Genomic DNA, 21,335 nt, shown 5'->3' with positions numbered 1-21,335 from the left:
TACAAAGGACCTCCCTTCCCAATAGGACTTTCACGAGACTCCCAGATGCCCCCTTGTTACCTATGTCTGGCCTTGCCAGACACAGACTCTCCTGACCATTCTGACCAGAACACCAGCTTGGACTCAGACACCAATCTAACCAGACCACCAGCCGTCTCCTTCCCCAGGTCCCTGAGCTTCATCCAGCACAGTCCTCCTCAGTGCCCCTCTTGAGAATCTGCACACCTCAGGGAAAGTCATTCCCAGAGCAGCTGTCTAGTCACGCCACCCACTTCCCCACATCTGCTTTCCAGTCTTGTTTTCCCCTCCCTATAAAAACAAAGCCCTGTCTGGCCTGACTTGTGGGACTCTTGCAGATCTTAGAGTTAGAACATTCTCCCCATTGTAATAAGCCTCATCTGCAATAACCTTTTGAATGAAGTCTCTCCTGGCCTAAGTCCCAATTTGTTTTATTTGACATATTTCATTTTTCAGTTCATACAATGGAATTGATAGATGACCTAAGTCTTAATTATGGTCATTGAGAGGATAAAAGGAGAGTAGACTAGAAAGAACAAAGTAAGAAACAGAGACAAAGGCAAAAGCCAAAGAGCATGTCCTAATATGATCTGTACGTGTCTGACCTAAGGTGGGCTCGTTGTTTAGTGTATATACTGCTCTGCCCTATGTTTTGGGAGCTTGACATTGAAGGAGAACATCATAGAGGTTCTTGCTTGTTGTCTTCCTCAAAGTTTATTTATTTACCATGGTAAATGGTAAAGCAAAATCTGTGATAAAAATCAATATCATGATCATACAGTATTGGCTTAAATAATATTTTCTGTGTTTTTATAGGAACTATAGCAGTACTAATTTTAGAAATGTGGATGATTCTTTGTTTTTTAACTGTTTATTACTATTTAAAATGTTTTTCCTTAACTTTTTTTGCACATATTTATAAGTTTGGCACAAACAATGAAGACTCTAAGGCTAAGAAAGAACACAGTGAAATTTTCTTTATACAGGCACTTTACAAATACTCTGATCTTTGCCGTACTGGGTAAGCTATTTAATTTTTTACATTATAATAAATTATTTCAGTATTGCATGTTCCTTTAAAGATGACTCTTTTGATGTGTTTCAGCTTCTATAGTGTTTATGGTATGGACAACTAAGACATTTAGAATTGCAAAATGTCAATCAGTAAGTATAACCTTCCTATTTAAATAGTTTTTCATTTTTAATTATACCAGTTTGGGTAATTTTGAAGAATGTAGTTTGTGTTTGTAAACAGAGGCAATTTAAGTGGAGATTTTCAGCTTAGTTTGAATTATTTTACATAGAATTATAAGAACTTTTGCCTCCTTTAAGTGAATCTGAAAAAGTTCCTCCTAAATCTGCTTTTCAAATTATGCTCTTCCCTTTATATATATATATATATATATATATATATATATATATATATATATATACATTTTTTGATGGGTACACAATTTTTATTACACTATTTCCATGTGGTTCAAAATTACATAAGAAAAGTTTTTTGAAATTGTATAGATGATAAAGGGGAACATACAGATAAATTTTTGCACATACAGGGGCCTGAGGCTATAATCACTCACTATATTGTCTGGTATAAAGAAGGTGGTCAATTTAGTAACATAAAACAAAGCAAAACAGAAAAAAACAATCCCCCTGAAGTCCCTCTTTTTGGTCAAGGTATTAATTCCCATCCCAGCTTCTTGCCCGATCACCCAGTTCTTTTACACATATGCAGTCTTACACTTTTCCAACGAGTATTTATTATTAGCTAAGCCATGATTCAGGATCCCAGGGTGGGGATCACCATGTACCCAGGTCCCCCTTCACCACCCTGAGAGAAGGATGGAGGACAGAGGAGAGGTGGGTGGAGCCAGTTCAGATCTTCCCAGGAAATGTGCCTTCTGCCCAGAGGTCATCCCAGGCCAACACCCAGGATATGGGGCAGAGGGACTTGTACACATGCCGGTACCATTTGCACATGGAGACATCACCCCCTTTAGCAGTCATTGCCTTCTCACAGCGGTGGAAGTCCAGGTAGTTGTGCCAGCAGTTCCTAGTCTGGTTCTGGTTGGGGAAGCGGCTGTCAAAAGGGGCAATCTGGTAGTCCTTGATTTTGGACTTGATGTCTTCTCCCATGGTGCTGACTCTAAAGACACCCCTGCAGCACCTTGCAGCTTAGTGTGATCCTCAGCAAAGACCCCCTTTATATATTTTGAAAAAATATTATCTTTCTATATAACTTAAGGTAACAGGAAATCTTGCATATCATGAAATTGGGTTGTTTTGTATCTAAATGGTACTGTAAACCTTTAGTCTGACATGCTTATGGGATGGTACATTCATTATGAACATTCAGGAGATACTCTCCGTGGGTTCTCTAGGTAGAAGATAATGTTTCTTAGACTTAAAATTTAAAAGGCCTTCAAAAAAAAAAAAATTAAAAGCCCTCATTGGGGCTTCTGGATTTAAGCTAGTTTCTAGTTCTAAATAAACATTACAAACAGTCCTCTGAGCATCCTAGATTTCTGCCTTAGGGATAATTTAGTGAGAGAAGAAACTGAACTTTCTGGAATTTCTTTTTTCTCCTCCCCTCACTTTAGGGTTTTTCACTTGGAGTTCTAAGTGTATCTTTTGGATTTTTATTTTTGTTTTCTAAATCTTTCTGTTGACCCTAAAATTTTATGGAAAGGCACATTCATCATGTTAAATAGCCCTTTTTGAAACATTTCAAACAATAAATAAAATCTCCTGTCTCATTGAAAGCAAGGTAACCTATTAGAAAAAATACTACAGGGGATCCCTGGGTGGCTCAGTGGTTTAGTGCCTGCCTTTGGCCCAGGCGCGATCCTGGGGTCCCGGGATTGAGTCCTGCGTCGGGCTCCCAGCATAGAACCTGCTTTTCCCTCTGCCTGTGTCTCTGCCTCTCTCTCTCCGTCTATCATGAATAAATAAATAAAATCTTTTAAAAAAAAAAAGAAAAAATACTACATTGAGATATTCAACATCAGAAATTCTAATACGATATGGATGTCAAAATACCCATTGTGAACTTGCTTCTGATTCTTCTTTTAACCTGCCTCATGACTGTTCTCATTTAGAAAATAGATCGAATGACCTTGAAAGCCCCTTTATGATGCTAATTCCTTATGATACTGTAGTATATAATTTGTGTTAGAGTTTTATTTATCTGATTAGTTGTAAGGCTGAAGTAGGCATTCATGTTAATAATTTGATAAAGATAGTGTTTCTTAGTTTTTATTTTCTTAAAAAAACATATACTTATTTCAAAGATGAACTGGTAGGAAAGATTTCATTAGTATTTATCATTGTACACTATATTTTTTAAAGATTTTATTCATAAGAGACACAGAGAGAGTGAGAGACCTAGGCAAAGGGAGAGGGAGAAGCAGGCTTCCCAGGTACTCGATCCCGGGACTCCAGAATCACTCCTGGAGCTAAAGGCAGATGCTCAGTTGCTGAACCACCCAGGTATCCCTGTCATTGTACGCTATTTGGTTTTTTTGTTTGTTTGTTTGTTTGTTTGTTTTAAATTTATTTACGATAGTCACACAGAGAGAGAGAGAGAGGCAGAGACACAGGCAGAGGGAGAAGCAGGCTCCATGCACCGGGAGCCCGACGTGGGATTCGATCCCGGGTCTCCAGGATTGCGCCCTGGGCCAAAGGCAGGCGCCAAACCGCTGCGCCACCCAGAGATCCCTTGTACGCTATTTGAATGGGAAATCTATTGATGTTGATCAGAAAATTAACATTTCATGTTTGAATTGTCCTTGTTACAGGATTGGATGGAACGCTGGGTTGATGATGCATTTTGGAGCTTCCTTTTTTCACTTATCCTTATTGTAATCATGTTTTTGTGGAGACCATCAGCAAATAATCAGAGGTACCTAACATGGGAAAATTCAAGTTTGGCAAGCATTTGTTGATCACTGCTATTGTGTTCAAATAAAAATGCATTAATAAAAACTGAGGGAGTAGGCCTCGCCTTTAAAGGAGTATACAGTCAAGTAGGGAGACAGACATAATGCAAGACAGTGAAATAAAAGGTATATAAACTTGGAAGTCCAGGAGGAAGACCAAAGAGGGATGAGGAAGACTCCTTGAAAGGCAGAATTTATGTTCTGCCTCGAGGACATGAGCAGAACAGTGGAAGATTGAGCTGTGAAAGATGTACATTTTCTGAGATAGTGGGGGAAGCCATGGTATATTTTGGGGGTCATTAAGGCATGCATCTTGGTTAATACCTACTTACATCGGAGGGAAATAAAGCTGGAAAGGAAGGGTGGGACCAAAACCATGAAGAGATTGAATAGTGGGTTCAGGTAAACCATTGATGGCATATGATGGGGAAGCTCCACCTGCCCCTTGCCTCACTCTTTCGCAAGGAAGGGGCCATGAAGTTTCTTGTATGCCCTTCTAGGAAAAAAAGAAAATGTATATACCCGTGTGTGTGTTTCTCTCTCTCTTTTTAAAAGTATGTCATAATTATACATACATACATACATGTATACACTGTTCTGCACCTTGTCCACGACGTATCTTTCCATATCATCTTGTATAGATCTGCCACATTTTTTTTTTAAAGTAGACTCCATGTGGGACTTGAACTCATGACCCTGAAACTGAGAATTGCATGCTCTGCAAACTGAGCTAAGCAGGCACCCCTTGATCTATCACATTATTTTTAATGGTTCTTTGGCATTCCATAATATGAATGTAGCCTAATTTATAGAACCAATCCCTAATTATTAGGCACTTTGTTTCTGGGATTATTGTTAGTATCAGCAATGCTTTCTGAATGCTGTTGGACCTAGCAAATGTGGCTCAGTCATTATGCTTTATTTTCACCAGATTAGCAATTTTGTTAGTGGGTAAGTTAAAAAGTAGTGGGCAGGGAGGGTAAACCTGACATGGAGAAGAAAGTAGAGCAGGAAGTTCCCTTCCCTGAACATTGCAGAACTGCTTTCCAGAAAGATCTTACCCAGTTATGCTTTTACCAGCAGGGTTTGGAAGCTCTAGTTTGTTTCATCACTAATAATCTTTCCTAATTTGAGAGTAATTAAATTTTTGTTATTTGAATTTTTAAGAAATGTTTAAAACATAAATATTTTTGTATGCAATTATGCTTTTAGATATGAACTGAAAACTGAAAGCTTAAATGTGTTAGTAAAAATACTCCTCCTTGTTTCTGATGTAGATATGCCTTCATGCCGTTAATAGATGATTCTGATGATGAAATAGAAGAATTCATGGTACCATCTGAAAATTTAAGTGAGTGATATGTTTTTGTCAAGTGGCCACTGTATTGTACCTTTACTTGTGATGCAAGGTCAGATACATTTTTTTCCTGTTAAAATAATTTTAAAACCCTATCTACAAAACCCCTATTATGCTAGATGATCATGAAAAGTCAGTAATGAAAATTTTAAGATCATAATGTACTTTAAGCCTTTGTTACCTGTTTGCTTTTAAGGCCTAAGTATTAAAGTACGTATACTGTTTCACATTAATAATTTAGTGTGTATTGTTCTTAACTCCTAATAATCATTTTAATGATGATTGCTAAATTTCCGTGAATCACCTCTTTTTGCTCTTTAGAATTACACATCCTTATAATTTCCTGATCATTCGCAAAGCATTTCTAATTACAGTTTTAGTGCTAGTTTAATCTTTCAACTAATTTCTACATTGCATTTTATCATTTTATTAATTTTACCGTAATACTTTAATTAACGTTAAGGCAATGTCAGTACATCATTTAGTTGCTGAAAATAAGTGTGTAGAACCATACATGTTTATAATTGTAACTCTCAATATTATTAAGCAGTCAGTTCCACAAACCGGTAAGTAGAATCAGTACAATCCCAATCATAATTCTAACTGACCTTGGGGGCACCTGAGTGAGCTCAGTTTGGCTCAGGGCGTGATCCCGGGGTCCTGCGATCAAGTCCCGCATTGGACTCCCCATGGGTAGCCTTCTTCTCCCTCCACCTATGTCTTTGCCTCTCTCTCTGTGTCTCTCATGAGTAAATGAATAAATATTAAAAGAAAAATAGTTCTGGGATGCCTGGGTGGCTCAGTGGTTAAGCGTCTGCCTTTGGCTCAGGGCATGATCCTGGAGTCCCAGGATGGAGTCCCTCATCAGGCTCCCTGCATGGAGCCTGCTTCTCTCTCTGCCTATGTCTCTGCCTTTCTCTCTCTCTCTCTCTCTCTCACGAATAAATAAATAAAATCTTCAAAAAATTAAATAAGGGATGCCTGGGTGGCTCAGTTGTTTAGCGCCTGCCTTCAGCCCAGGGTGTGATCCTGGAGTCCCAGGATCGAGTTCCACATCGGGCTCCCTTCGTGGAATCTGCTTCTCCCTCTGCCTGTGGCTCTGCCTCTCTTCCTGTCTCTCATGAATAAATAAATAAAATCTTTAAAAATAAATAAAATTAATAAAATTAAATTAAAAATTAAAAAATAATTCTAACTGACCTTCAAAAAGTACAAATGGTTAACCTGATTTTATTATATTTTTAGAGATTTTATTTATTTATTTTAGAGAAAGAGCACAGAAGGAAAGGGCAGAGGGAGAAAAGAATCTTAAGCAGACTCCCTACTGAGTGCTGAGTCTGTCTGACGCAGAGCTCAATTTCTGTACCCTGAGATCATGACCTGAGCTGAAATCAAGAGGGGGACACTCAACTGACTGTGCCACCCAGGCGCTCCAGTTAACCTGATTTTAAAATGTATGTGGAAATAAATAAATAATATCTTTAATAAGTAAATAAATAAATAAAATCTTAAAAAAATAAAATAAAATATATGTGGAAAAGCAAAGAACCTAGAAGAGCCCAAACATTTTTGTAGTTACAACAGGGAAAAATCTTGAAAACATGTATGCTAAATGAAAGAAGCCAATCATAAAGATCACGAATTGTATGACTGTGTTTAGCTGAAAAGTCCACAAAAGGTAAATCCATAGAGACAGAAAGTATATTGGTGATTGCCAGGTGTTGGGGAAGGAGTAAGTAGTGAGTGACTACTGATGGGTGTGGGGTTTCTTTTTAGGGTGATGAAATTCTTCTGAAATTAGAGGTGATGATATATAATTCTGTGACTATCCTGAAATCCACTGAATTTGTACACTTCAAGATGGTACATTTTACAGTGTGGGAATTATCTCAATAAAACAAAATTAATGGACTTACATTAATTTCAAGTCTATAAAAATTTTAAGTTATACTAATCAAGGTAGGGTGGTATTTGCAGAAGATTACAGAAACCTATCAGTGTATCAAAATAGAGTCCAGAAATAAGTCCACACCTGTATCGTCAGTTGATTTTGTTGTTGTTGTTATAACTTTAAGCAACAACATTTTGAAGAAGGTACTTTTTGGAAGTACCAAATTGATTCTATGTAATAGGTTACTAAAATGTATTTTATTTTATTTTGTTTATTTTTAATTTTATTCATTTGTTCATGAGAGACACAGAGAGAGGCAGAGACACAGGCAGAGGGAGAAGCAGGCTCCATGCAGGAAGCCCAAAGTGGGAGTCAATCCCAGGACTCCAGGATCACTCCCTGAGCCAAAGGCAGACGTTCAACCACTGAGCCACCCAGGCATCCCTAAAATTTTTGTTTTAAAAAGGAATGCAATAGGAGTACCTGGATGGCCCAATCAGTTAAGCATCTGACTCTTGATCTCAGGGTTGTAGGATTGAGCCCCCACATCAGGCCCTGTGCTGGGCATGGAACCTACTTGAGATTCTCCCTCTCCCTTTGCCACTCCCCTCCCTCAAATAAGTAACAAATAAATTAATAATAATAATAAAGGGATGCAATAATTATTTTTTAAAATATTTTTATTTATTTATTCATAAGAGACACAGAGAGAGAGAGAGAGAGAGAGAGAGGCAGAGACAGGCAGAAGGAGAAGCAGGCTCCATGCAGGGAACCTGACGTGGGACTCCATCCCAGGACTCCAGGATCACGCCCCGGCCTGAAGGTGGCGCTAAACCGCTGAGCCACCCGGGCTGCCCAGGATTGCAATAATTGAAGTAGCTCCAAGCTGGAAATCTCATTTGTCAACTGATTTTTGAGAAAGGCACCAAGATGTTATATGAGGATAGAATACTATTTTCTTTTTTTTTTTTTAAGATTTTATTTATTTATTCATGAGAGACAGAGAGAGAGAGAGGCAGGGACACAGGCAGAGGGAGAAGCAGGCTCCATGCAGGGAGTCCGACGTGGGACTCGATCCCGGGTCTCCAGGATCAAGCCCTGGGCTGAAGGCAGTGCTAAACCACTGTGCCACTCGAGCTGCCCCCGAATACTATTTTCAATAAAGAGTGCTAGAATAACTAGATAAACACATGGAGGAAAAGTCAGCTGGACTCCTGCCACAGATATCACAATAATAATTAATTCAAGATGGACCACAAACCTAGATGGAAAATTTAAACTATAATTCTTCTGGGGGGAAAATATATAATTCTTCTGGGGGTGCCTAGGTGGCTCAGGCGGTTAAGCATCCAACTCTTAATTTCAGTTTAGGTCATGATCTCAGAGTTGTGAGATCGAGCCCTACACTGGGCTCCACACTGGGTGTGGAGCTTGCTTAAGATTCTCTGTCTCCTTCTCCTTCAGCCCCTTCCCCCCAAAAAACCCCCACAGAAACAAAAGAATTATAACTCTTCTAAAGGAAAACAAAATATCTTTATAACCTTGGGTCAGACAATTTCTTGGGACATAAGAAGCAGTTACCATAAAATTTTAAAAACTGGTAAATTAGACTTCACCAAAATTAAATTTTTATCAAGAGAAACTTAAGAAAATGAAAGGCCAGGCTTAGAATAGAAAAAAGATTCTCTGTACATGTATCTGACTTATATCTAGCCCTAGACTGGAATAAAAGATCCTCAGTGCATATATCTGAGAAAGGACTTGTATCCAGGATATAAGTAAAATTCCTTTAAATCAATAAATTATAATTTGTAAAAAAACAAAAAAATACTTGAATAGGCCTTACCAAAGAAGGCAAAGGAATAACCAATCAGCACATGAAAAGGTATTCGGTATAATTGGTCATCAGGGAAATGAAAATTAAAACCATAGTGATATACCACCACTTATCCACTAGAATGATTAAAATTTAAAAGACTGACAGCATGAAATGTTGGAGAGGATGTGGAATGGCTAGATCACTCACAGTACTAGAAGGAATGTAAAGTAGTAAGACTTCTTTGAAAAACAACGTGGTTCTTTAAAAGGTAAGCATATACCTACCATACAACTTAGCCATTCCACCCTAAGATACTTACCCAGAAAAAATGATAGAAATGAAAGCAGACTTTCACAGAAAGACACTAATGTACACTATTACTTTCAGTAGCTTTATTCTTTGTAGTTTAAAACTGGATATAACCCAATGTCCATCAACAGATGAATGGGTAAAGTATTTGTAGTATACCCACACAATTCTGTTCGGTATCAAACCAAAGTAACCAAAACTCTACAACATAAATAAATCTCAAAACCTTTATGTTAAGTGAAAGCAGCCAATTCCAAAGGAATATTGAGTCCATGGATTATGGTTCTATTATGAAGTTCCAAAACAGGAAGAACTAAGCTATGGTGATTATGTAAATTACAACAATGGTTGCTTCTGGTATGTTTAGGATTGACCATAAAGGAATTTAAAGAACCGTCTGTGATGATGGAAATGTTAAATGTCTTGATTGAGATGGTAGTTACACAAGTGTGTATGTTTGTAAAGTCTCTTAGACTATATACTTAAAATTTGTGTATTTTATTATATATATTGTGCCTCAATTTTGAAAAATCAGTGTATTTTTCACTGATTTTATTCTCAGTGATTTTATTCTCCCACTAAGAGAATAAATCTCAAATGTTGGAATTTTAAATGCCCCGTGGAAATATTTTTTGATTGAGGAAACTCATTTTCATTTATTATATCAACTTATGATCATAACGTACCAATTGTCCTTGTTTTTAGAGAAGGACAATTTGCAAATTATTGTAATAACTAAAGTGAATACTTATGGAATATAGATTACATATCAGGGACCTTATATACACTAACTGGTTTAATGCTCATCAGAACTCTATAAGGTAGATATCAGTATTATCCCCATTGTGTAGTTGGGGAAGCTGAGTTACAGAAAGTTAACTGCTTTGCCCAGGGTTGCATAGGGAGAGCCAGACAGTCTAGCTCCGGGACTCATGCTCTTAACCTCTGCTCTAAAACTGCTGGCAAAAAGGAGAGCCTTGGTCAAATAGGAAAGGCAAAAATCCTTCTCTTACCTTTTTTTTTTTTTTAATTTTATTTTATTTTTAAAAATTTTTTAAAGATTTTATTTATTCATGAGAGACACAGAGAGAGAGGCAGAAACATAGACAGAGGAAGAGGGAGAATCTGGCTTCCTGCGGGGAGCCCAATGCGGGATTTGATCCCAGGACCCCAGGATCACCCTGAGCTGAATGAAGGCAGCCGCTCAACCACTGACCACCCAAGTATCCCAATCCTACTCTTTCCTATCTTATTTTTACCATAGGCACATTCCACAAGTACACATCGGAGAAGTAAAGTCATAGCCAAAGATGTGTTTTATTCTTGAATATGATACTGCAAATTGAATAATTTTTTAAATCTGTAAACTTTAAAATGTATTGAAACTGTTTAAGGAAATATGTAGGTATGTTTGCTTGTTGGTTTAAACTCCTCTAAATTGGAATTCAGACTAGCATCTTGAAAACCTGGTTGTTATTGCAAACATTTGTGAAATCTATTAATTTTTGCCATCCCTTCTATATTTCCAAGTGGTATGTTAAAGCCAGCACCCTGCGGAAGCTCCTGCTATTAACTCTCCTTTAAATATATACATATATAAGTAATTAGTATATACGTAAATCTCTCTCTATATAAACATATATAAATCTTTATTGGGTTATTAAATGTGAGATTGTGAAGGAAAATAATATTTTATAATTTTATGTATTTATCTCCATAATGTTTCTCATTATAGCTGAAGGAATAAAATTAAGAGTCTCTAAAACGGTTTCCAATGGAACAGCTAAACCTGCTACTTCTGATAATTTTGTGAGTATAGTATATATTTGATAGAGTCTGTGTCACATTCATTGACTGTCAGGAAAACATTTTCTACTGTTTTTGTATGAAAATCAATATTACCAAGCAGTGATACTAGTTAAGTCTGATGACTGTAATTGTTGTAGATCCTGGTTTCTCGGGTGTGGCTCTTGGACCAGCAGCATGACTATTACCCAGGGGTTTGTTAGACATATAGGCTCAGGCCCACCTCAGACCTACAGAATCTGAATCTGGTTTTTGTTTTTTGTTTTTGTTTTTTTTTTTTAATTTTATTTATTCATTCATGAGAGACACAGAGAGGCAGAGACACAGGCAGAGGGAGAAGCAGGCTCCATGCAGGGAGCCTGATGTGGGACTTGATCCCAGGTCTCCAGGATCAAGCCCTGCACTGAAGGCAGCGCTAAACCACTGTGCCACCCAGGCTGCCCCTGAATCTGCTTTTTAACAGGATCCCACAGATGACTCATACACACATTAAAGATTGAGAAGCTTTGACATAGTAGAAGCTTGTATTAAAGTGATTTTTGAAAGTGATTCAAAAAAAGTGATTTTTGAAGCCATTTCAGATAACATTTGTTATCTAATAAGAAAGGACTTTATGTATTGCCTATGCAATTAACAAAATTAGCATTTGTTATAGAACTGTGCAAGCTTGAATAATATGGTAAAATAGTAGAGAGGAGTTTTTAAATATTTTATGCATATTAATTAGGCATAGTAGAAGTGCCTATCATAATTTTATATTCTGCTTTCTTATAATTGTATTATGTTGTGATGAATAGAGTATAAAATTTATGGTTACAAGTTCTAATAGGTCAGATGATCTATGAGAACAGTTTGATCTTTTGGTTTTGGTAAATTTTTTCATTTTTATTTTTGGTAATAATTCTTTAAAATGTGTTCTTTGAATAGTTTTATGGTGATTCAAACATTTTAAAAAATTATATCAGTTTTAATTATCTGATGTTAGAGCTGTTAAACTTTAAATTCATTAAGATATTTTCCTTTTGTTTTAGGAATATGTCTCACTTTATTTTAAAACTCAATGCGGGGCAGCCTGGGGTGGCTCAGCAGTTGAGCACCACCTTCAGCTCAGGGTGTGATCCTGGAGATCCGGGATCAAGTCCCACGTCGGGCTCCCTGCATGGAGCCTGCCTCTCCCTCTGCCTGTGTCTCTGCCTCTCTCCCTCTCTCTGTGTGACTATCATAAATAAAGAAAAATTAAAAATATATATATATTTTTAAAAAAATAATAAAATAAAACTCAATGCTTACAAACATATCAAGGGTATACTTTTTCATTTCCTTAAATTACGGGCAGTCATCTCTTGACCAGAAGCCCAAACTCATAACCTAATTCTTCTTGAGACTCACTCAGAGAATTGGGGTTCTTGTTAATACTGGTTCTGTCACTTTGTCTCTGTAGGTGAGCAAAATGTGATTAATACTAGAACCAGAGTATTCCATGAGCCAGGTAGATCACAAAGAAACATTTGATTTATTTTGTAAATCAAAATAATTAGTATACCCTTTATTTTTCTTTCTCTCAGTGAGATAACCAAAAGCAAGTTCTATTAAAAAACAGATACCGGGATCCCTGGGTGGTGCAGCGGTTTGGCGCCTGCCTTTGGCCCAGGGCGCGATCCTGGAGACCCGGGATTGAATCCCACGTCGGGCTCCCAGTGCGTGGAGCCTGCTTCTCCCTCCGCCTGTGTCTCTGCCTCTCTCTCTCTCTCTCTCTGTGACTATCGTAAATAAATAAAAATTAAAAAAAAAAAAAAAACAAAAAAAAAACAGATACCATGACTGACCTGCTTTCCTTTTCTTGTCTCTGAAGAGATGAGCATAAATATAAGCAACAGAAATAAATAAGCTTTTGTAAAATTAGAATATTGTTACTGTCATCTTTTTCTATTGAAAAATTACAAACTCATGATATATAAACTTGAACAAATTAGGTATAATGAATGCTGGGAGCAAAAAATAAGAATAAAAATCAATATTCTTGCTATTCTCTGTCTTATGAATCAAATGTGTTCTTTTTTTCTTTTCTTTTTTTTTTTTTTTTTAAGATTTTATTCATTTATTCATGAGAGACAGAGAGAGAGAGAGACAGAGAGAGAGGCAGGGACACAGGCAGAGGGAGAAGCAGGCTCCATGCAGGGAGTCCGACGTGGGACTCGATCCCGGGTCTCCAGGATCAAGCCCTGGGCTGAAGGCAGTGCTAAACCACTGTGCCACTCGAGCTGCCCCCGAATACTATTTTCAATAAAGAGTGCTAGAATAACTAGATAAACACATGGAGGAAAAGTCAGCTGGACTCCTGCCACAGATATCACAATAATAATTAATTCAAGATGGACCACAAACCTAGATGGAAAATTTAAACTATAATTCTTCTGGGGGGAAAATATATAATTCTTCTGGGGGTGCCTCGGTGGCTCAGGCGGTTAAGCATCCAACTCTTAATTTCAGTTTAGGTCATGATCTCAGAGTTGTGAGATCGAGCCCTACACTGGGCTCCACACTGGGTGTGGAGCTTGCTTAAGATTCTCTGTCTCCTTCTCCTTCAGCCCCTTCCCCCCAAAAAACCCCCACAGAAACAAAAGAATTATAACTCTTCTAAAGGAAAACAAAATATCTTTATAACCTTGGGTCAGACAATTTCTTGGGACATAAGAAGCAGTTACCATAAAATTTTAAAAACTGGTAAATTAGACTTCACCAAAATTAAATTTTTATCAAGAGAAACTTAAGAAAATGAAAGGCCAGGCTTAGAATAGAAAAAAGATTCTCTGTACATGTATCTGACTTATATCTAGCCCTAGACTGGAATAAAAGATCCTCAGTGCATATATCTGAGAAAGGACTTGTATCCAGGATATAAGTAAAATTCCTTTAAATCAATAAATTATAATTTGTAAAAAAACAAAAAAATACTTGAATAGGCCTTACCAAAGAAGGCAAAGGAATAACCAATCAGCACATGAAAAGGTATTCGGTATAATTGGTCATCAGGGAAATGAAAATTAAAACCATAGTGATATACCACCACTTATCCACTAGAATGATTAAAATTTAAAAGACTGACAGCATGAAATGTTGGAGAGGATGTGGAATGGCTAGATCACTCACAGTACTAGAAGGAATGTAAAGTAGTAAGACTTCTTTGAAAAACAATGTGGTTCTTTAAAAGGTAAGCATATACCTACCATACAACTTAGCCATTCCACCCTAAGATACTTACCCAGAAAAAATGATAGAAATGAAAGCAGACTTTCACAGAAAGACACTAATGTACACTATTACTTTCAGTAGCTTTATTCTTTGTAGTTTAAAACTGGATATAACCCAATGTCCATCAACAGATGAATGGGTAAAGTATTTGTAGTATACCCACACAATTCTGTTCGGTATCAAACCAAAGTAACCAAAACTCTACAACATAAATAAATCTCAAAACCTTTATGTTAAGTGAAAGCAGCCAATTCCAAAGGAATATTGAGTCCATGGATTATGGTTCTATTATGAAGTTCCAAAACAGGAAGAACTAAGCTATGGTGATTATGTAAATTACAACAATGGTTGCTTCTGGTATGTTTAGGATTGACCATAAAGGAATTTAAAGAACCGTCTGTGATGATGGAAATGTTAAATGTCTTGATTGAGATGGTAGTTACACAAGTGTGTATGTTTGTAAAGTCTCTTAGACTATATACTTAAAATTTGTGTATTTTATTATATATATTGTGCCTCAATTTTGAAAAATCAGTGTATTTTTCACTGATTTTATTCTCAGTGATTTTATTCTCCCACTAAGAGAATAAATCTCAAATGTTGGAATTTTAAATGCCCCGTGGAAATATTTTTTGATTGAGGAAACTCATTTTCATTTATTATATCAACTTATGATCATAACGTACCAATTGTCCTTGTTTTTAGAGAAGGACAATTTGCAAATTATTGTAATAACTAAAGTGAATACTTATGGAATATAGATTACATATCAGGGACCTTATATACACTAACTGGTTTAATGCTCATCAGAACTCTATAAGGTAGATATCAGTATTATCCCCATTGTGTAGTTGGGGAAGCTGAGTTACAGAAAGTTAACTGCTTTGCCCAGGGTTGCATAGGGAGAGCCAGACAGTCTAGCTCCGGGACTCATGCTCTTAACCTCTGCTCTAAAACTGCTGGCAAAAAGGAGAGCCTTGGTCAAATAGGAAAGGCAAAAATCCTTCTCTTACCTTTTTTTTTTTTTTAATTTTATTTTATTTTTAAAAATTTTTTAAAGATTTTATTTATTCATGAGAGACACAGAGAGAGAGGCAGAAACATAGACAGAGGAAGAGGGAGAATCTGGCTTCCTGCGGGGAGCCCAATGCGGGATTTGATCCCAGGACCCCAGGATCACCCTGAGCTGAATGAAGGCAGCCGCTCAACCACTGACCACCCAAGTATCCCAATCCTACTCTTTCCTATCTTATTTTTACCATAGGCACATTCCACAAGTACACATCGGAGAAGTAAAGTCATAGCCAAAGATGTGTTTTATTCTTGAATATGATACTGCAAATTGAATAATTTTTTAAATCTGTAAACTTTAAAATGTATTGAAACTGTTTAAGGAAATATGTAGGTATGTTTGCTTGTTGGTTTAAACTCCTCTAAATTGGAATTCAGACTAGCATCTTGAAAACCTGGTTGTTATTGCAAACATTTGTGAAATCTATTAATTTTTGCCATCCCTTCTATATTTCCAAGTGGTATGTTAAAGCCAGCACCCTGCGGAAGCTCCTGCTATTAACTCTCCTTTAAATATATACATATATAAGTAATTAGTATATACGTAAATCTCTCTCTATATAAACATATATAAATCTTTATTGGGTTATTAAATGTGAGATTGTGAAGGAAAATAATATTTTATAATTTTATGTATTTATCTCCATAATGTTTCTCATTATAGCTGAAGGAATAAAATTAAGAGTCTCTAAAACGGTTTCCAATGGAACAGCTAAACCTGCTACTTCTGATAATTTTGTGAGTATAGTATATATTTGATAGAGTCTGTGTCACATTCATTGACTGTCAGGAAAACATTTTCTACTGTTTTTGTATGAAAATCAATATTACCAAGCAGTGATACTAGTTAAGTCTGATGACTGTAATTGTTGTAGATCCTGGTTTCTCGGGTGTGGCTCTTGGACCAGCAGCATGACTATTACCCAGGGGTTTGTTAGACATATAGGCTCAGGCCCACCTCAGACCTACAGAATCTGAATCTGGTTTTTGTTTTTTGTTTTTGTTTTTTTTTTTTTAATTTTATTTATTCATTCATGAGAGACACAGAGAGGCAGAGACACAGGCAGAGGGAGAAGCAGGCTCCATGCAGGGAGCCTGATGTGGGACTTGATCCCAGGTCTCCAGGATCAAGCCCTGCACTGAAGGCAGCGCTAAACCACTGTGCCACCCAGGCTGCCCCTGAATCTGCTTTTTAACAGGATCCCACAGATGACTCATACACACATTAAAGATTGAGAAGCTTTGACATAGTAGAAGCTTGTATTAAAGTGATTTTTGAAAGTGATTCAAAAAAAGTGATTTTTGAAGCCATTTCAGATAACATTTGTTATCTAATAAGAAAGGACTTTATGTATTGCCTATGCAATTAACAAAATTAGCATTTGTTATAGAACTGTGCAAGCTTGAATAATATGGTAAAATAGTAGAGAGGAGTTTTTAAATATTTTATGCATATTAATTAGGCATAGTAGAAGTGCCTATCATAATTTTATATTCTGCTTTCTTATAATTGTATTATGTTGTGATGAATAGAGTATAAAATTTATGGTTACAAGTTCTAATAGGTCAGATGATCTATGAGAACAGTTTGATCTTTTGGTTTTGGTAAATTTTTTCATTTTTATTTTTGGTAATAATTCTTTAAAATGTGTTCTTTGAATAGTTTTATGGTGATTCAAACATTTTAAAAAATTATATCAGTTTTAATTATCTGATGTTAGAGCTGTTAAACTTTAAATTCATTAAGATATTTTCCTTTTGTTTTAGGAATATGTCTCACTTTATTTTAAAACTCAATGCGGGGCAGCCTGGGGTGGCTCAGCAGTTGAGCACCACCTTCAGCTCAGGGTGTGATCCTGGAGATCCGGGATCAAGTCCCACGTCGGGCTCCCTGCATGGAGCCTGCCTCTCCCTCTGCCTGTGTCTCTGCCTCTCTCCCTCTCTCTGTGTGACTATCATAAATAAAGAAAAATTAAAAATATATATATATTTTTAAAAAAATAATAAAATAAAACTCAATGCTTACAAACATATCAAGGGTATACTTTTTCATTTCCTTAAATTACGGGCAGTCATCTCTTGACCAGAAGCCCAAACTCATAACCTAATTCTTCTTGAGACTCACTCAGAGAATTGGGGTTCTTGTTAATACTGGTTCTGTCACTTTGTCTCTGTAGGTGAGCAAAATGTGATTAATACTAGAACCAGAGTATTCCATGAGCCAGGTAGATCACAAAGAAACATTTGATTTATTTTGTAAATCAAAATAATTAGTATACCCTTTATTTTTCTTTCTCTCAGTGAGATAACCAAAAGCAAGTTCTATTAAAAAACAGATACCGGGATCCCTGGGTGGTGCAGCGGTTTGGCGCCTGCCTTTGGCCCAGGGCGCGATCCTGGAGACCCGGGATTGAATCCCACGTCGGGCTCCCAGTGCGTGGAGCCTGCTTCTCCCTCCGCCTGTGTCTCTGCCTCTCTCTCTCTCTCTCTCTGTGACTATCGTAAATAAATAAAAATTTAAAAAAAAACAAAACAAAAAAAAAACAGATACCATGACTGACCTGCTTTCCTTTTCTTGTCTCTGAAGAGATGAGCATAAATATAAGCAACAGAAATAAATAAGCTTTTGTAAAATTAGAATATTGTTACTGTCATCTTTTTCTATTGAAAAATTACAAACTCATGATATATAAACTTGAACAAATTAGGTATAATGAATGCTGGGAGCAAAAAATAAGAATAAAAATCAATATTCTTGCTATTCTCTGTCTTATGAATCAAATGTGTTCTTTTTTTCTTTTCTTTTCTTTTTTTTTTTTTTTAAGATTTTATTCATTTATTCATGAGAGACACAGGCAGAGGAAGAAGCAGGCTGCATTCAGGGAGCCCTTTACAGGACTCGATCCCAGAACCCCGGGATCACGCCCTGACCTGAAGGCAGAGGCTCAACCACTGAGCCACCCAGGTGTCCCTCAACTGTTTCTACTGTGGTTTTTCGGGACACAAAGTAATACCTATGAATCTAACAAAAACCAGGAAGAAGTACAAAATTTTGAAATCCAAATTTTAGTTTGTTTGCTATTTAAGGAAATTCTGGCATAGTTTCTGTGTGGCATTAAGTGCCAACTTCTTAAGATATGAAGAAATGAAAAGAATCGTGCATTTGAATTTAAATGTTTGAATTTATATGCAAAAAAATAAATTTATATGCATTGTATTTTAACATTCTACTTTCAGGAGATACTAAGCAAATGCTAATATATAAATATTTACTTCTACAGGATGAAGATTTGAAGTGGGTGGAAGAAAATATTCCCTCTTCATTCACAGATGTGTAAATATCCTCTGTTAACGTTTGAGTCTAAAATTTAGCATATCGTATGAAGAGATAATTTTCGTACTTTGTCATGTGCTTTTCGAATGTTGTACCTCTATATGTTGGGTTTTTTAAATGTTTATTTATTTATTCATGAGAGAGAGAGAGAGAGAGAGAGAGACAGGCAGAGGGAGAAGGAGAAGCAGGCCCCATGCAGGGAGCGCAACGCGGGACTTGATCCCGGGACTCCAGGATCATGCCGTAGGCCGAAGGCAGGCGCTGAACTGCTGAGCCACCCAGGGATCCCCACCTCCATATGTTTTTATAGGCCCCCATCACTAGCGAATGACTGATTTCCTGTCAAACTACAAAGAAAACACAGCCCTGCCTTTTTTGTTTCTCCTCCATTTTTCCCTGTACAGCAACTACTTTAATACTTGTGGCCTATAACCAACTCCAACTTTCCCGATCTGAGTTTTTCAGGATTAGAATCATTTTATTTTGTTTCAACTTTGTATTATGAGAAAGTTCAAACATATGTAAAACATTTTTTTCAAACACATGGAACCACAATACCATACATGCTGGGGAAGCCTTTGGAGGACAAACATGAGCATAGGAAAAACAGAGTGCAGATAAAGCCCCTCAGGGACTTTGAGCTAATCAAGATGAAGGTTCTGTTTGACGTGAGAATTCCATGTAGCTATTTCCACAACAGAAAACAAACAGTGGGATAGCCAGATATGATAACCTTTTCATATGCTTTTTTTTCCTTTCTGTGCTCTCATTTACTTCCTGTTTAAGCAGTTCCTGTCTAGTATGAAATTCTGTTTGCCTGCATTGGACAATTTGAAAAAAATCATGAATTACCATGTGATGAAGTCTATCATGAGATAGACATTATAACTTTTTCTTACCTCTGATAAGCTATAAAGGACGCAGCAGAGTTCACCTCCCTCTTCAATGCACTGAATACATATTAATAAGTTTTAAATAGTCATTAACCTCACCAAGGAACTGTTTTTAAGATCGCTAGTGTTCTTCTCCAAACACAGTGCTGAGCACCCAACGGTTGGCTTCTGACAACTGAGTTCTGGTTCATGTTTCCCCTAAAGCAATCTTCTCCCCTGGATTTTCCTTAATAGTAGTATTACCAACAACCTAACCTGGTCCTTTTCTCACACCTGGCTTGTCTCTCGGTCCTTGCTTCTACCTCCACCATAGGCTACTCTATAAATGGCATCCTGGAAGTCTCACAGTAATGGGACTTGCATGTTGCAGAGAGCTACATAGACTTTTCCTTTAGGCTCTCCCTCTCAGTGAGGGCGATCATCACACATTGAGGCTATACACTCGGCTTTTCTTTTTACCCATATTATCTTTCCCAAGCAAAGGTTATATTGTATAACTCTCTCTCCAGTACCTTCACTGGTAGACCTCCAGTCAGTAGTAATAATGATATGGGAATTAAACAAATACTTGATTCCATAAATAGCACCTTTTATAATATGTTTATTCATCTCTCTTTTTTTTTTAGTATATATATAAAGTGTACATGATGATTTGCTCTACATATGCATAATGAAATGATTACTAGAGTCAGGCTTTTTCATCCCTGTTAAGTTCTCACAAAAACACGCAACGTCGGTTAGATAGTACATCACTACTCAGGTACTTGTCCAGCTGTATAAAGTAAAAAATAGTGGCTTAAAAAACAAATATGTAGTTAGGTGTCAGTTATGTTTGGAATTATTCATTTGTATGCTGTATTCATTGATATTCTTCCAACATATTTGCCTCCAGAATTTTTTATCTTGCCTTGTTTACATTTTGTTTTTTTGTTGTTGTTGTTTACATTTTGAAGTTATTATTTTTACATTCAGTTTTTAACTGAAAAATTTTTAAAGTATAGCACACACACTGGAAGGTGTAGAATCCTAAGCTCCAATAAATTTTCAATAGGAGCACATTTGTATAACTAGCACTCAGGTAAAAAAAAAAAAAAAAAAAAAAAGAGAGAGAGAACATCGCCAGGGCCCTAGAAATCTCTTTGCTTTCCTCCCAGATCACAAGACCACTTTCCAAAATGTGCTGCTGTTTCCATGTCTCTAATGGTAGATTACTTGTATCAGTTTAAAAAATGTATCCCTTGACAAGCCATTCATTTTCTTTGCTGTATAGTATTCCATTGCCTGAATATACTACAGTTCACCTATTTGGTTTATTTTCAGTTTGGGGGCTATTAAGAACAATATGAAAATTCCTCTCTATGTTTGCTGGTGAACCTAGGTGTTTATTTCTGTTGGCTGTGTCCACCCAGGAATGAGAATTTGTAGATCACAGGATATGCATATATTCAGCTTTAGTACATACACTAGTCTTTTAAGAACATTATTAATCTGTTTATGTTTTGTTTCAGAGCTCTTCCAGTGTTAGTGGATTCAGATGAGGTAAAACATATTTTTTGCTTATTTTCTTAGTGTTGTTTTCACAGAGTAAAAATGTATTTCAGGAAGAAATTCTGGAACTTTGTAAAATGATTACAAATTGAGCAG

At 36.7% G+C, this 21,335-nt stretch overlaps 2 protein-coding genes across 3 annotated transcripts in view; one reads left to right on the top strand and one right to left on the bottom strand.

Moving 5' to 3' along the window:
- The window catches only part of TMEM87B (transmembrane protein 87B), a 57,641-nt gene that overhangs the window by 31,733 nt on the left and 4,573 nt on the right, over positions 1–21,335 (top strand). For both annotated transcript variants that reach the window (XM_041755391.1, XM_041755390.1), the window contains exons 12-18: positions 931–1,039; positions 1,124–1,182; positions 3,819–3,922; positions 5,237–5,310; positions 11,071–11,144; positions 18,746–18,798; positions 21,200–21,230. In XM_041755391.1, coding sequence (XP_041611325.1) covers positions 931–1,039; positions 1,124–1,182; positions 3,819–3,922; positions 5,237–5,310; positions 11,071–11,144; positions 18,746–18,798; positions 21,200–21,230 — 504 coding nt within the window. The remainder of the gene's footprint in view (positions 1–930; positions 1,040–1,123; positions 1,183–3,818; positions 3,923–5,236; positions 5,311–11,070; positions 11,145–18,745; positions 18,799–21,199; positions 21,231–21,335) is intronic.
- LOC121491039 (cytochrome c oxidase subunit 6B1-like) lies at positions 1,764–3,451 on the bottom strand. The gene has a single exon (XM_041755393.1). The coding sequence runs from the start codon at positions 2,155–2,157 to the stop codon at positions 1,897–1,899; it is 261 nt and encodes an 86-aa protein (XP_041611327.1). The 5' UTR covers positions 2,158–3,451; the 3' UTR covers positions 1,764–1,896.

This window comes from Vulpes lagopus, chromosome 5, assembly GCF_018345385.1.
Source record: "Vulpes lagopus strain Blue_001 chromosome 5, ASM1834538v1, whole genome shotgun sequence".
NCBI lineage: Eukaryota > Metazoa > Chordata > Mammalia > Carnivora > Canidae > Vulpes > Vulpes lagopus.
This window is presented reverse-complemented; position numbering and strand designations above follow the sequence as displayed.